Source organism: Melopsittacus undulatus, chromosome 2, assembly GCF_012275295.1.
Source record: "Melopsittacus undulatus isolate bMelUnd1 chromosome 2, bMelUnd1.mat.Z, whole genome shotgun sequence".
NCBI lineage: Eukaryota > Metazoa > Chordata > Aves > Psittaciformes > Psittaculidae > Melopsittacus > Melopsittacus undulatus.
The window spans coordinates 23,635,276-23,653,040 of NC_047528.1; the positions used below are offsets into that span (position 1 = coordinate 23,635,276).

General features: G+C 36.7%; 1 protein-coding gene across 2 annotated transcripts in view; it reads right to left on the reverse strand.

The window, feature by feature from the left end:
* DCLK1 (doublecortin like kinase 1) overlaps positions 1–17,765 on the reverse strand; it is a 246,013-nt gene that overhangs the window by 38,613 nt on the left and 189,635 nt on the right. For both annotated transcript variants that reach the window (XM_034060074.1, XM_034060073.1), the window contains 2 exons: positions 5,550–5,634; positions 4,075–4,183 (listed from right to left, as the gene is read on the reverse strand). In XM_034060074.1, coding sequence (XP_033915965.1) covers positions 4,075–4,183; positions 5,550–5,634 — 194 coding nt within the window. The remainder of the gene's footprint in view (positions 1–4,074; positions 4,184–5,549; positions 5,635–17,765) is intronic.

Below are 17,765 nucleotides of genomic sequence, written 5' to 3' on the forward strand. Positions count from 1 at the left end.
GGTTGTAAGGATGAAACCAAGAAGCTCTGTTCACAAGCTCTATTTACACTATGAGATTAAATGGAGAAAGGATAATATACGAAAAAGCTCTTCACAAAACACTTTAATTTTGTAATACAGATCTAAACAGTTTACAGAATTCTATTATACTGCCCTTAAGCATATGTTTGCTTAAAAAAAATTGAGAAAAATAACCTCTCAAGCATATGGGGCATTTTTTTCATTGTTCACTTAGCAAAACATAGTTAAACCAATAGATTGAATTAATATATAGTAAGTTAATTAGAGAAATGAACATGCCTAAAAATATGCACAGTCTGCCAAATAACACATGCAAAGTGAGTCATAAACTGAAAGCACTGCATTAGGAAAATGACTGGGTATTTTCATTGCCATATTTAAGTATGGAGAACTCTGGCAAAGATGCACCACTATGTTAAGGAAAAATAAGGACTTTGGCAAAATTAAAAAAAACAAACCAACCCAAAATATTAATTCTGTTTGAGTTCCCAGGGAGCCAAGGCAGTCTGTATTAAGACAGCAATGGCTTTATTAAGACGCTCAATGGCTGTGCAAAGAAATAACACTGGATGATGATGTCTATGACTTGTAAAACATGTACAGCACAGCTGCTCAAGACTTGACTTAAGCAAAGCAAAATGAAAATCTTCTCATATTTGTACACAAAGGAGTTTAATGCTACAGCCTCCAGAAATGGTTCCCACTCCATGTGGATTGCCCCTTCCTGGTGCTGCTGTTTGGTGGCTACAGTGCCAGGTCAGCAAGAGGACAGGCAGAAATAGGGACACTATTTTTCGAGAATGAAACGAGGAGATAGGAGAAGGAATATGAAAAATTAAAATATCTGTGTTTCAAACTCAGACAAAATATGCCCTCTTTCAATAGGAGTCTCTTTCAAGCTGCTTTCTTGCCCTAGGAATGCTTCCTTTCTGTCATGAGAAAGGAAATTGATGGTTTTTGTTGGCCATGGGAGACTCCGTGTACTCCAAAACACTGGGAAATCTGATCTAGTGAAGAAATGTCAGAATTTGGAAGTATCTGAATGTTAAAAATGAACACATATGAAAACACCACAGGACAAATTGCACATATGATAAAGTAGATTCGTAATGAGCAGATGACAACTCTGACTGCTCTTTGTTTTCGTAAAAAGAAAATTAAAGCTAAGATAATGCAAATCCTTTCCCTTAAAAAGCTGCAGAACCACAGTCTGTCAGCAGCACTGCAACTTACACACCCTCCAAAAAGTATGCAGGCCATGCCAGAAGCTCAGAGTGAAATGGGCATATCACCTCTCACTCAAACAATGAAAAGGGATCACACAAAGTAGGAAACACATTATAGCTGTATCAAAGCCTGGACCTGTAACTCTACAGCAGGACACAGAGTTAGACTCCTAGTTCATAATAGGGCCCTGTGCCACATTCTCTGGCTGTTCTCACTTTTTGCAAAACCCACAGAAATTTCCATTGCACTGGAGACAATATCTATCTTCATTATTTTTGTGTGTGTATTAAATGTTTTTGTGTGTGTACATGCCTGTGTATTCACAGATGCACAGAATGGGACTTAGAAGTCCTCATGTGAAGATTTTAGGGATGGCTTATGGTTTCTATTTAAACTGGTTGTTGTCAGAGGAAAACGCCTGTAAATGCATCTGAAGTGTCAGAGTGGCTAACCAGCGCACACAGGCTGATTTCCACAGTGATGGAGAAGAAGAATCCGTGTGATCAGTGAAGTTGTGTAACAAGACCCATTCCTACTTGCCTAGCACCTCATGGTGCTATTCCTTTGAAGTCTAATGCACACAGGAATTGTACATCAGAGGAAAATGGAAAAGTCCTCTGTCCCAAGTATCACTTCATCAATTCTGTCTCTGCAAATGATGGGCAAATCAGAATTTGAAGTGAGGTGGTTTTTTGCTTAGAAAGACTGAAGAATGTTTTTGAAAGGGTTTACACATACTGGATTTAATTTACCCTCTGAGCCTTTAATTTGTTCTTCTGCATTTATAATGGCAATGGTACACTCTTTAGAAGTGGAAACTATCAGAAATAATTCTACTGTAATTTTCAAGCTCTTCTAAAGTACTAACTCTGATACAAATAGGATCTTGGAATGGTACAGCTCAGAGACAGTAAGGGTATGTATCTGGGAATACCTGAGTAATCATGCCATTTGAGCAAGTATTCACTAGCTACATCATATTAGCAGATAATTCTGAGACCAGTGGCATAGACAAGAGGGCAGGAAACAGTTTTCATTTTAGGTCTCAAGGATATTGTAATCTGCATTATTTTTAGATGTGGCGGGACCTATATTTAATATTGTTCGTGCCTTTCCTCTCAGCTAGAGAGTTGTAAAATGCACACTAGCACATTTGAACTATCTCTCAGAACAACTAGCATGTTCAGCTGAATGACACTATCAAAACCTCAACTTTTTATTATTTTGCCTTCTTCCAGTCACTACTCACTTTACTTTTAGCTTGCTTTTTCTCTTTTCTTAGTTCTATGTTTTCACCTGTGCTTTTCATCAGTCATGCCACCTCTGTGGGTTGTGTTTCAGTGCTTGTTTTCATATTATTTGATTTGCTTCCTTTAGGTTTCCAGATTCCCCAGTCTAGTGTTCAGACCCAGGGTTTGATCTCAAGAGCTATCACCCTCAAGATGACCAGCTCCACCAGGAACTCACTCTGACAGAGCTCCTAAAGGGCTCCTGAGTGCTTTGGCCAAGTCCCACAAAACTCTGCTCTTCCCCTTTCCCCAACAGCTGTCTTCATGGTCTCTGACTTTGCCAGACACTTTGAGCAGGAACACTTTTTCCAGAGAGTATGGTTTAAAACCAGCAAAGCTAATTTATCAGAATCTGCCATGAGATCTAATCTTTACTTGGTCTCTAGGGCTAATATCATATTCTTACAAGCTAAAGTCCTTTCTTTGAAACCAGAGGTCAAGTTACAGTCTTCTCTAAGAGTCTTCTCTCTAGGACACGGTAATAAGGCATATACAACTTCACTTGTGGAATTTTGTTATCAGACTTTGATACCGCTATTCTTTCTGTTGGACATCTTTAGCTCTGGATTTTTTTTCTGCTTTCTCTGAACTACTACTACTATATAACATGAGTGATCTTAAAATCCTTTGACATGCAGATGAAATACCTACTATCTTTTTTACCCCATATTCTCCTATTTTTAACAATACCACCAAAAGGCTCCTGTAGTTCTCAGAAAAATTCTGTCTTTGTTCCATTTTTTTTACACTTTTAATGTTGGGTAGAGCCAGTTCAAACCTGGCTCATGACCTGCCTGGCCAGATTCAAAACCTGACACCTGAGATCGTCAACCTGGACACTTTTTAGCAACAGAAACAGCTGAAGTGACTTGTAGTTAATCTGAAGTGGATGTCTAAAATCAGTCATCAGTCATAAAGGGGACTGTTCTCGCTTTTTAATGGTAAAGGGGACTGAAGAAATTAGATTTTGATGGCTGCAGTGCAGTCTCCTAAAGTTAGATGGAGCTCATATAATGGCATAAAGCAGGCAAGGAGCAGAGAGATGCCATGTAACTAAAGATAAACATGGAACAGGTTACTCCTCAGTGTCAGACAGCAGAATAGATGGATCTAAAGTGAGTTCTTTGTGTTCACCACCACCACTACACTGCACACACAAAACTTTGTGACATCTTCACAGAATGCACCTGCATGTGAAATGTTTCATCAGTCTAATGTTGCAAAGGGAGAGTTGCAAAAATATACTGCAAGAAAAGATGTTATTTCAGCACAACCAGAAAGATTTAACATAAAGAACTGGTAAAATAGTGTAGAGTGCAGCAGAAAAAAAACATAGAAAACCCACAAAGAATTAAATTCATAGACTGTCCCTTGGATTCACTTTTTTTCCTGAGAGAGGGCATTACTCTCTTTTTTCCATCTGGCATTGACACAATACCTGACTACATGTCCCATAGTCTGCAACTAAAAACATGATCTAGAAAAAACATGGTATTAATGATTATTTTTACAGTAATAAGTATATCATGCTCCTCACCTTTCTATACACTCCTTCACAATAGCAAAATTTCCATCTCCTATAGTCCTTCCAACTTTATATCGCTCTGCTATCGATGCTGGAACCTGGAAACCTTCCTCCAACACTTCTGAAAGAACCATTAGTACATTTTTATTGTTAGTGAAGGAAACACAGATGTTGCACATAACATGCATTTTAAGTCTATGGCTTTGGAGCCTGGAAACCATTCAGAGTCAGTATCCCACTTACTGTACAGTGAAACCATGCTGTTGACATTGTATATACTCAACAGGTTTCACACAGATACAATAATGAAAAATAAGACTTTTGGGGGCTCAGACATACCACCATTTGACTGTTATATTGTTTATCATTCCCATTGCAATATGCCCCTGGGACAAAACCAAAACTGTATTTTTTTAATTATGAAAAGGCCCCTGTGATCTGCACAAGCGCAGACCAGCCTCCAAAAAGGGCTGGAACTCCTTGACACAGCATGATTAAATATATGTACCAAAGAAGTCCAACACTCAAGCACTTATTTTATTACATCCTGTAAACTGAGACATCCATAAAACTCCCCATGTGCTAAGTGCTAGTTCTCCCCCTCCCCCAATATTAAACATTTAGTTTTTAAACAAATGTTCTCAATAATACTACCTCACATGCAACCTGGGCACCAGATGTTTAGGTAAAATTGCATTACACAGTGTCTAAGCATAAGAAAAGTTTGTAGTTTCATGTGTTTTAGTGCTCATTCATGTACCATTATTTCTAAATGTATTTGAAATAACTTGTTACAAATACCTAACATGCCTCTAAAAGCTGACTGTAAACTGCAGCTGATACAAACTACCATATAAACATCTTAACATTAAAAAAAATGACTCTCAGAAATGTGACTTGAATTTACACTCTTTTAAGACAGTGCTTTTAATTGTATTTTTATCTGTGGTTTTTTTCCAGTTTAATAATCAAAGTGAATATTACAATACAAAGGAGCTGCGGTTTGCCTGAATTCACAGGCAGCATACAGAGGTACTGTCAGATGGGAACATACAAACACACTTATGTGTTTGTGTGTATAAACTGGCAGTATTCAAGCAGACCCTATCCCTTAGCCAAGTTGTTCAAAGCACTAATACGGGGTAAGACTAGTAATTTTTGAATGAAGACCCAGGACTGCAGTATGTTCTTTAGCACCATGACAGATGAGACAAAATATAACTAAAATAATCCACTCAGCACTGCATCACCTGCGGAACTAGTATCTTGAGAATCCTGCAACAAGAACACCTCTCAAATGTGGTGTCCAGATCAATTCTGAATCACAGTGAACCTAACTGGTTTGTTAAGACCTATGAGCCTCCTCCTGGAGAGTCATCCAACCCGCAAAGCTCCCACCTTCTCTGGCAGGAAGAATGACTCATTTCCTACACAGCTGCTGTTATCACTATGCTGACTGCTTTGAAATGTCAGCCTTCAAATGTTACCTTCTGCAGGTCCATCATTTTCATCCATAGAGCTGCAAACTTTGGTGGATGCTAATGAGGTAGAGGAGCCACTGTGTTGGGAGCTCTGGAAATGGAGAGACACAAATGAAAACAGATGATTTTTAAGGAGTACGAGTACCCACAGCAGATTCCTGCTGGACACACATCCCGGAGGGGCTTCAGTGTTCACTATATAAGGTATTGATTTAATTTGGTGTGGGGATATGTGAATGCTTGGGAAGAGTCCAATTTTTCCACTGAAATTATACTTTTGTTACCCTAGCATACATGGAGACATAACTCCGATCCATTACTTGCAGTAATGTGCAGTAAGGCATTTATGTACAGGCTATTAGCTTCTCCCTATTTTACACATATTCTGTCAGGGAAAACTGAGGAGCAGTATGCCCTCTGCAGGCAGGAGACTGTTTTCTCAGCAACACCATTAACTCGGCATCCACTAGAAGTACAAATGAATCCTTTGACTGAAGTTGGCTTTGTTACAGGCAGAATTCCTTCTTTTGCAAACCTCCCTCTGGTTAAATCTGCCCCAGTTGTGTTCCAGAAGGTAGTAATCATTATGTTAATGTATGAAAAATAAAATGTCAGGGTGAATAATGTTTGTTTCTTCGGAGTTTGATTGGGTATAGCTCACTTGAGGCATGAGTTGATACCCTGGTTTGAAGTATTTGTGCAGCAAGCATCTGTGTTTGCCTATACAGTTAATGGGAGAAGGATGGTATCTCTATCATCCCTAGAAGGAGATATGTAGCCACCCCTCTTGGATGCTAAAACTATAGCAGGCAGGATCTCACGAAGGAAGACTTCTAAAGCACATATCAATGTCTATCAGTTACATATGGATTCTAGGCATGTACTTTACAAAGACTGCTTCATCACACATACAGATGGATGAAACTACTCAGACATATGAGATGGATTGGATTTCACCCAAAACTTTATCCTGTGTTGCGTAACAACTATACAAACATATCATCAGAATTCTCTCATCTTCAAAGGAAACTAAGAAGCAGCTCAAATGTAATAGTGGTCCTTTAAATCTACATCAAAATCAAGCTCAGGTCATGTTGCAACATAAGTGAGAAGTATTCAGAGGATTTCCAAAACTAAAACTTTGTCAGGTTCACATGTTGAAAGGTTACAAAGTGCTGCAGTACTTAATTACCTCCTTCAATCTACATATTACATAAATTGTAGGCTGTACTGCACGTAACTAACAAACACCATCAGCCTCTTTTATCTGTATTTGCAAGCTATCTAAATGCCCATAATCAGGGTGTCAATCCCCTTCACAAATTTCATACAGCATCTATGGAACAACCTCTCTCATCTGCCACCACAGAACACAGCTGATGACTGGAGCAAGAATAACTATTGCTGTAGTTGGGATTTTTGCAGAGTACAGAGCCAGGGAGAAGGCAGTCAGCAGAGTTAAAAGCTGTCCAGTGTGCAAAGTTCATTTGAACAGACTAACTTTTAATTTCTCCCATAATAGATTAAGGTCAGATGATTTAGAGGAAGGTTAAACTTCACCCATTTTTCACTAAATAATCCTGAAAGCTTGCACATCCCATCTACTGTGAGATTCTTTGCACTTTTTTCTTTCAATCAACCCCAGCTCACTGTTTTCATCCATCCAAAGCATTTCTTCTAAGCTTTGACCAGAATTAAACATGACATTGATCAGTTTTTGGACTAGTTTTGCTGCCTCTTGACAAGAGAAGTCAGCAGTGGTGGATTTTATGCAGTTCACTAAGATATTGCTGCCCTTGTTTCATGACTGGGATGTGCTTATGCATACGGTATTGCTGTGCTAAACTGCGAGACATGTCAGTAAAAACTTACCTCTGGTTCATTTTTTGAACAAATGAGCAGATGAGGATCAAGGTAATGGGAAAATACTAGGAGTTCTCATGCCTGGAGAAGTCACCCTCAAAGCCTATTTTTATACACATGTAATGAGAGAATTGTTTCCTTTACATGCCTGCTTGTAGAATTAGCAGAAAAACATGTTTTCTCTACTCATTCTTCTGGGTCTGTTTGTTTTTCTTGACCAGGCATCCAATTTCTTGCTTCTTTTCCCACTCCACAGTATTTTCTTACATGAATTACAATTTAAATATGCTTAATATTTGTGTACATACACCATCAGGAATGAACCTTTACAACAGTTAAGGGGTACAAAACAAAAAGGTTAGTGCTAGCTTTAGGACAGATTATTAAACAACTGCTTTATTGATTTTTATTTTTTTCTATTTTAAATAATAAGATTACACTTTTAACCAGATGTTAGGTCAAGACTGCTGACCGCACACCACTTTCTTTAACAGCTTTCTTTAGCAGTCTGATGGTCCCTTTACAAGAGTCTTGCACCCATTGTTCTCATTCTTGAGAGTGGGAAAAGTGAAAATTGAGACCAAAATTGGTGGCCACATCTTTTCAGAATGGGTGCCTAGAGAGATTCAAATTTCTATTTGGGAACCTAATTTCTCAAGGACCCTCAAGATGAGGTTTAGCTGAGAACTGTGATTGCTCAGGCATTTCCTTCCAAAATTAGACCCCTTTTACATATTATAAAGAAAAATGTATTTAAAAACTGTGGTCTTAATGGCCTACACATAACTGAAATTAAATTCACTCCTTTAGGTATAGCTCACTATGTATTTAGGATAGGTTTAATTAAACAAACTGGAAAAAAAGTGGCCCATAGAAAATTTAAAGGATATAAAACCTCTTATCAACACTACATAAGAATAGGAAGACTAAGATGATATTTGGAACTGAAGAAGAACTAAAGTGATGCACTAGTAGCATTTACTATTCTATAGGTCTGAGCAAACTAAGCATACAGCCCCCTCAGTGAGATCTGCATGCAAAGCACCAGTGGGTGAATAGAGGCAGAGCTCACCAGTGAAAAGCAACAGTAGCTAAGCAGAGACTTGCTAAAAATACATACTGAGAGTTTGAAAACTTTAAACTTCAAAATTTTTAAATTAGTTCAAAAATGTGAAGAAATCACATACTTTTCATCACCTTTGCTGAACCCCTCCTATTAAAACAGCAGATTAAAAAGAAATCAGAAACTCTACATTTGCATATATTCACCAAGCCTGCTGATGGACCCCCTTCCACCCCTAAAGAGACGTTACTAGATAAACAGGAAACAAATATTTTCATCTTTATTTAAATCTCTAGAGCAACACAGAGGTATTTATTTATTTAACTTTACTTCAGCTGGAAGGACATTTTATTTATTTAGACTTTAATTAGCTCGTTGTTCTCACAAGCTGAAAGCCCTCCGAGTCCAGCAATCCTTGTGGGTCTCGTTGTTCCTTCCACTTGGCTTGCCAATCGTAAGGCAGTCTGTTGCGTACACTGTTGCTCTCACAGCTGTGGACCCCATCAGGGATACTGAAGATGGGGAAGGGGGAAAAACAAATTCTAAGCACGAATATAATCTCTTCAACACACAGACCTTAATGCAATTAGCTGCTTTAATTTTAAGAGATGTTGAGGTGCTTGAAATGTCATCACTATAATACAGATTTAAAGGGGTCCAGTTGCACAGGTTGCCAGCACATAGTCATTTTTATGGCACACCTCTATAAAAGTGATGGCATAAAAAAGTCAGGTCTTTGGTGTAAGGATTTCAGATCCTGTTCAGGTTTATATAACAGATGGTCAGCACACCACACATCTCATTGATGTGAATGGAAACATTAGCACTATAGAGTTTCATCCATGTTTCACTGGGAGATTTATTTAGCAACTGTTTTGTAAATAGCTTGTATCTCAGTGGAAATTGTGCTAAATCTATGAAAAAAGGCAGTAAAATAAATATTACTGTAATTTCTCTCTCTGCATACTCACCTTTGTCCTAATTTAATCTTAAAATCCCACTTCAACAGCAGGAATTATTCTTGTAGAATACAAGTGTCAGCAGTTGTGAAAAGAAACTTAAAACAAGTATGACTAGGATATTTGCTAAGGCAAATCAAATTCCTGAATCTTAAACCCCAAACACTGCATTTAATTTCCCAAACCTCTCAAAACCTTTATTAGCGCATATGGAGTCTAAAAAGTCTCTCAACAATAGATCCCTTTGTATGTTCCTAGCATGAAGGAAGCATCTGGATGAAATGTGAGTAACAGAAATGCACACAGGTGTAACACTAAGTCTGGATCTCATGCAGAGTTCTCCTGTTTTAGAAACAGGCTTAGTGAAGTGAAGAGTAAAATCAGTAAAAAAAGTGTAAATTCAGGAAGGAGACCCAGGACAGGGGAATTATTAATGTCTTTAAATGATGCCTCCTAAGATTTCCCTATTCTGAAGAATCTTACATACAAAAAGCAATGTGTGCCAGTAATATGTGTTAGATGTTCAGCTCCGCAAGGATAAACAACATTAAAACCAAATCTAAACAGTTAAGGAATCACGCTCACTTCTTTTGGAGCCCATACTAGTGTCCAGTATCGTTATAAATAACTTTTGCAAGGTAGCCATCATGAAATCCTGACAAAGTCAATTCCTTAGCCTAATATCAGCACTGTTAATAGTAAAATCAAGAAAACAGTCCAGTGCAGGTATTAAAGGACTCTGAAGGGCTCAAAAAATGTATGCAATACGTGTTAAGCAAGAAATAAGTAAGTCAATACAACAAAATGTTACATCTTCAGAGAACAAAAGGTAAAGCAGAGGACAACTGATTTAAAACAGCAAAATAATATATTTGATGCCAGTGTTAAAGAAACAAATTCAGTTTTTATTATTCCATTTAGAGAGAAGCAAAGGGTTATATTGAAACTCCCTCTCCCAACTCTAGCTAGTGAAAAATAGTTTTGATTTTCTTTTGTTCAATTGCTTACATTTTTTTGGCCCAGACAGCTCAGAAGGAGAAAACATGTAAACAGTACAGAGCTGGCAAAGAATTACTTCATGGAAAAATATCAGATCCACAATCTGAATGCTGAAAGAATGGAAGCCAATGAAATTCAACATATAGAAAGAGAAATGATGTAATTGTTTTCTTTTTAAATTCAGACAGCACACTAAACAAGATCCAAATTTACTTATAAACAGCTTCATCTGGAAAGGAACAATAAAAAATGTATGCAGACCTGCTATTTATCCACAGTTTTACATCCTGCCCTAGCCTGTTAGACACTGATTAAAGAGAGGCCCTACACAGGGAAATTTATGCAGTTCAGGATTTACATAGCTTGGAGAAGAGATAAGTTTAAACTACACAAGCAATACTCCAGTGTGTGTCATTCAGGAACTTGTGTTGATTTTCTTCTTTGAGGGATAGAGGGACAAATGGAAGAGTTTGCAAGTAAATCAAGCTGACAGATTGAAATTGACTTTTCAAGTACTTTGTTTTATTAGGATCCTTTTACTAAGCTGCAACATCAACTGCTTATACACTCATTTGATTTGTGTAACAAGGCAATTCTGAAAAACCAACATAGTTTCCTATATGGTATTTAACAGTAAACTTATCTAACCTCTGCTAGCTCCTAGCAGCTGCTTCCAAAGCAGAACTATAATTCAAGCTGTAGGCTCACTAGACATTTGGAATCCTCCAGAAAAGATTGACGATTAAAAAAAAAGTGTCAGAATCATGGAATCAGAAGTTGACCTGTCATTACTGTATCCATACTGTGGTTAACATGAAAAGTCATATGTACAATAATGCAATGAGAAGGTTTCATTTTCTGAAGTTACACACAGGTAAAGTTTTCCACTCGACTATAGAATAAAAATTGAAAGACCATCAAAGGAGGTTCTTATTTCTTCCACCCAATTGAGGGCACAGAGCAATCACCACTTTTATTTTTTACTTCTGTGAGTTGAGTTTTAAAAGCTGTTCTGGTATTCTTAAATGTTACTTGGTAGGGACAGAAACCCCAATTATTTTGTGTCTACTCTTCCTCATTTCTATCATCTGCTTCTATCTATGTCTGTACACCAGTTTTAGGCAGACCTATTTACTAGCAACCAAGTGGGTTTCAAAACTAGAACTTTTATCAGGCCCACAGATCCCTCTAAGAGAGTGTCTGAACATCAGCTGAAGCATCAGACTGGCAGATGACATGTCAGAAATTGTAACACTTCTCTTCCCCCGCCCCTGCTAAATAAAATAAAAATAAAACCAGGCTATAGATGTGTATTTTTAAAAAGTGGAAAGATATATCAAGAAAATAAGGTACTTATTTTAAAACACCGTGGGTATGTTTCAGTCCTCTTAGCTTTTCACAGACATTTGCCTAATACTTGCCTTAAGAGGAGCACTGCTGTAGCTGAGTTGTCAGCAGGGAGATGGTACCTTGCTTTGGACAGTCTACTAATTTCTCACTTCATACTTCAAGTCTACCCCATCGTAAACACACATGCTCACCCATAAACAATTCAAGGCAGGTATATTTACTGTCTCAAAAAAAAAAACCCAAACATATTAGAAGCCAAATTCTTCTTTGAAGGATCTTTTTCATCTGCACACTAGAGCCTGGGTTTTAAAAAAAGCACAAAATACATTGACTATTTAAAAGACCCATTAGGATTATTGAATCCCATATGCCAAGGGAACCATCCGATGGACAATGCTGATCCAACTCCAATACCAACCGCAAGGATTTTTTTAAAGCCTGTTAATCATGTTTCCAAAATAAACTCACTGAACATTGTGCATTTTTTAAATATATTTATTACATTGCTTACAATAATCTACAGTAAAGTTAAATCTACCGAAACAAGAAATTGCAACCAGGATGACATGGTCAAATATGAAACACAAGTACAACACAGTATGATGAAACAATGGCACAAAAAAATAAGGTGATTAGCTGATTATATGAAATAGAACATTCATTTGCAAGTTTTACATTTTTTGTTGATAAATCAACAGCTTTCTTTTTGGTTTCCTGCATCACATTAATACAAAAATGGTATATTTTAAAAAGCAAATATTCAAGCACTTTTTGAAAAAGAAAAAAAAAATTGTAAGCATAACTTTGTAAAATCTTAAACTTATGTTGTAAATGTGCCAATATTTACAATATCATAGTGCAACTAACAAAATGAAGAGGCCTTAGCATAAACCTTATTAGTTCCTCTTTCACTAGAGTTCAAATTCCAAAACACTGTATTGCAGGGCAAACCACAAACTAATTACCTCAGAGAACATCAGACAACAAGTACACACTGAATACAGTACACCTTTTTTCGTACTTCACTGCTGAGGGTTAAGTTAAGCAAACCTGTATATAATCAACATGCGCAAATACAGACACTAAAACGCATATGGATAAGTATGTGTGCACTGTGTGTGTTTTTAACAACCCTTTGCTAAGTACATGTACACAAGAAGTATCTACATACCCATTGCTTTCCATGGGGAGTGAGGGAGCTCAGCCAGTCTGAGATCAGGTGCAAGGTGAAACAGGCAAACTGAGCCAGCTGCAAGGTGTTACAAGAGCAAACACAGCTCAGAATAGCCCCTGCTCTGCTTGGCAAGCCCTGTTTTTGGAATGGAGGGGCTCCTGTGGGAAGCACACCCATTTCCAGAGTGTGACAACTACTTGCTTGCTTTGCTCTGCATGTAAAGCTACTGCTGACTGCGTGAGATAAGGTTATTTTTCTGTTGATCATTCATATTTATAAGTTCTCAACTAGTCACTAACAGATAAACTGAAAGTGAAGATTAAATAATGAGTCTTTCATTTGGTTGTATACCATTAACCAAATACAAGAAAAAGCACAAACATTAATCTGTGTAGCACCACAAAGACTTCCTGTTTGTTCATTTCGCCACTATTTTTGACAAAACAGTAAACTTGAGTTGATCAGAGGTTCTTTTCTATATTACTGTTACTTCTTTTAACATTTAGAATTGGAGGACATTTTTTGCAACATAGTCCACCATACAAAATTCACATACTTCACAGCAGTGTGAAGCATGAAACTGTAAAAGCAAACAAACACTATAATTTATTTGAATTGTTATACTACACAATCTCAAGCCAGGTGTTCTTCAAGGTTGTTTAGCATTATATATTCTTTCTTATAATATATGCTTACAGCCATAATATTAATGCCCCAGAATTTTCATTTTACAGTCATATATGCCCTGTGAAAATGGTTTAAAGAGAAAAATAAGTAGATATAATGTGATGTTGCTGAATTATTTTGCAAATTGAAAAGCAATTTCCACACTGCATAATGAAGGTTAAAGATTTTGCTGATTTCAACAAAATAAATTCTAATATTGCATGAGTTAAAAACTTTTCAACAGTGCAATTCTAGAAACTCAAGTCTGAACATACCAAAATAATACCATTTCAAATTTATGATTACTGTTCTGTCTGTGTATATATAATATATTTGTGCATAAGATCCTAATCCTTCCCACCTTGCAGTCAATGGTGGCTTTGCCACTAACTGCAAACTCAGCAGAATTTAGCCCTTGTTTGCACATGAAATCTCTTAAAATTGTGCAGACTTCCTCAGAGAGATGCTCAGCAAGTGCAGGTTGGTGCAGCTCTACTGACTTTAACAGAGCTATAGCGAATCCCACCAGATGAACATCTCCCACTAATACATTTTCCCCACATATTTGTTTAAAGCCACAAATGTGACACAACTGTGCATGGGTTTCAGAGCAATTAATCTATATGCGTGTGTATATAAATATACACATTCTGTGCTTCACATGTGAACTTTTTGTTGTATAAAAGAAGAAGAGATTTAAAAAAAAACTGAAAAGTTGCAGGAAGCATTAGGGAAATAATCACAAGTATTCATAAAGTTCAAAGAGAAGCAAAGCATTCACAATCTATACAAGACTCTTTAGCTACATCATAATCACCTTAAAGTAGGCACAAATAATGCAGCATACAGAGAACTATAAGAGGGTCAAATACTATAAAGTTGCTTAAGCTATTAAGTTATTTAATGAGGTTGATGAAATCTAGGAACAAACTAAAACCTGTGCTGTTGCAAGCAGAACTACAGCATCATGAAACACAATTTCAGTTTCACCCATAAACTGAAACCTTCTGGTGTTGCTCAAAAGAAACATTTAATTTATGCTCATGTATAATGGGAATTACATTCCACACAAAAGGCATCTCAAAGTCTATAAACAGTATACCTTTTCAATCTCTAAGGGACTTTCATTCCTTAAATGAAATATTGATACATATTGCCCCTGAACAGCCCTTTAATACAAGGCATATGCTGAAATGATTAAATATTATGGACTAGCTTATTCTTTGAAACAGTCTTGATGGAGAACTCGCTATGATAACAATTACTGATATAAGGTCCATTTTTCTTTTCCACAGCTAAGAAAAGCTGCGGGATTCAGGTTTGCTGGCAATCTGTGCTGCCTGCACAGAACAAACATTCTTAATAAACTGCCTTACACAGCAGTAGCTTATAAGGGAGAAGGGAGGAAAATTAAAATTCCTGGAATTTATTTTCTTCACAGGAAAAAAACAATTTTCAAAATGTCTCATGGAGTTGTCTGAATATTTGAGAACTGATCCCAATGCACCTTTACATAATATGCGTTTCTTGGGAATAAGTAATATATTTTATAAAAACATTACCTCATAAGAGGCAAAAATGGAAGTAACTTCACAGCTGCAAACTTTTTCAGTAGAACAGGGCAGCCTTAGAGGATTGGCGTATGGAAGGGGGGCACATGGCTGTTCATATTACTGGGAACAGTTTCAGATCTGAAGTCTGAAACAGGAATGGCAAAACATGCATTTCAAAAGGGAATGACCTAACTGCTTCAGCAAGCCTGCCAGATCAACGACTTTCTCTCCAGGTGATACTGGAACCAAGTATTGAAACCAGAGAAGGTAAGTTTTGTGTTCTGCTGCCCTTTTACTTCTTTTTGTAAATAACCTCCATAAAGAAAACTATACTGATAGAGTGAATCACATGCCAACATTTTCTAGCTGCCGAATTTTATTATGGACAAATCAGTGTAAAGGAATTATTTCATCACATTTAAAAGTTGGCATGTGGCAGCTAAACATTTGCTGCTATTAAGTAAATTTTCCTGATTTCAAAATATATTAAATCATTACTAAGTAGCTCAAAAATTTAATCTCTATAGATTTCTGTTGAGGATCATAATCACACTAATTCCTAATTCTTAAATCATTAGCATTTGAGATACGGAACAGAAAAGTATAAGACAGTAAAAATGTGTGATCGCTACACAATAGGCTTAAATACAACAGATAAAATTTAAAGCAATATGTAATAATGGGAAATATTGCTATTACGTGTATTAAAATAGACTAAGATTCTCACAATAAAGCAGCAGAAAACAAATAAAATTAGTAGATAATTTGTTAAGCAACTGGTTATAATGCATGACCTACTTTAACACTAGAGTTTTGCATATTCATGCTGTACAAAATGACCACCTCTAGAAATTATGAAAACAGAGAAATTAGGTCAATAGGAGGATGATTTACAGTACCACCATTTCTGTAGTCTTTAATTTTAAAATGCATAAAATGCCTTATCACAGCAAATAAAAAGCCAATGTTCCTGTTCTTAACGTAATTGAAAATAATCACTAGTTTCTCAGGCAAATTGTGCTTTTCCAAAAGGTATCATATGTGTGTCTGATGACGTTAATAGCCAGTGGGTTCCCAGATTTTCTCATTTAGAAATCTGTCCATATTTACTTGCAACACGCAGATGATCTGTATTAACAGCTCTTGCCAGGTAAAACATTGATGTTGCCTGTGAACACCCTTCTGTTTACAGTCATCAGATGGTAAGAGAACTTGAACACTGCTCTGAAAGCATTTACTTTTTGTCCTGTGACCACACGAGATTTCTTAATTTTCTTTTCATTTAGAGAGAAAGACTAAACTTAGAGTGTTCCAAATATGTGTGTCAGGATCAGACAGCATGGTGCAAGCAGTTTAATATGTCAGGATTTTTCTTTTCTGCATTTTACCTATTCATTGGTAAAAGCAAAGTATTCATTAACTCTTCATACCAAAATGAATAAAGATACCCATGGTAAAAGCAGAACATATAATCAGTACCTTAGATTATAAAAAGAGTGCTATTCATAAATGTGCCCATTATAGATTTGTGTGTTACATTCACCTTATCCAATCTTTGTTCCTTAAAGTGTGCACAATGCCGTTTTGTAGTTGATGGACATATTCAATGGCTCATTCATTACAAATTCTTACATTAAAATGAAGTGGTAGAGCTAAAAATACACCCTCCTCTCCCCCAGCCCCCAAATTAATTTGGACCCATGTTTTTAATATTAAATATGCAAAACTCTTTTGTGCAATTCACTATAACTGTAAATTAGTAGCTATTCTCTTTAAAAATGTTAAACCTTCACCAAATCACAAACCATAAACATTGTTCCATTTTCTCTTTTACACTGAGTCTCCTACTGAATCCATATCATCCGAAGAGAGTGGGCGATACAGGTCCTGTAAGATGAAGTGCAGTATAGATTTGTTTATTGTGTTTGATTTGTTGCACTGCAAATGTCTTATTTTCTTTTTGTTACTGTGGACCAGAAGATACTATTTAACACAAAATACACATATTCTATATCCTCAGATTTTTGACTTAATGTTATTTATTTTTATTCAACAAAGAGATGATTATTAAATAACGGAGCTCCAAAGTACAACACATTCTAAGATACAATTATTTTTTCCTTTGATTTTGTTCTATTAAAAACTATTAAGACAATACATGTGTGTTCAGAGGAGTCTACTAATTGTTTAGAAATTTGGCACTATGAATTTAATTTTAAAGGGAATACATTTCCCTTTTTGCTGTTTGGCATACAGCAGTAAGAAAGTAAGTGCTTACCTTACATAAGGTAATCAAAACTTGCCACCCCATGGTGATATAGCATGGACCCAGCAGCCTTTGCACCACAGAATGCTGACACTGAATATTGCCACTACCTATATTGCACTGATAATGGTATCCCTTTTTCAGTGTTTCTGTGTCTGTGTGCATGTGTAAAGAGACAGCATGTAAAACCCTCATCACAGGCTCTTTCTGACGGTAGCCAAGCAACCAGCTCCTGACAGCAGAGGAAGAGTTGGAGTACATGGGTTCATTGTTTTTAAAACACCCACCCCAAGCATCCTCTGATGCATCACATAATCCTCAAATGCCAG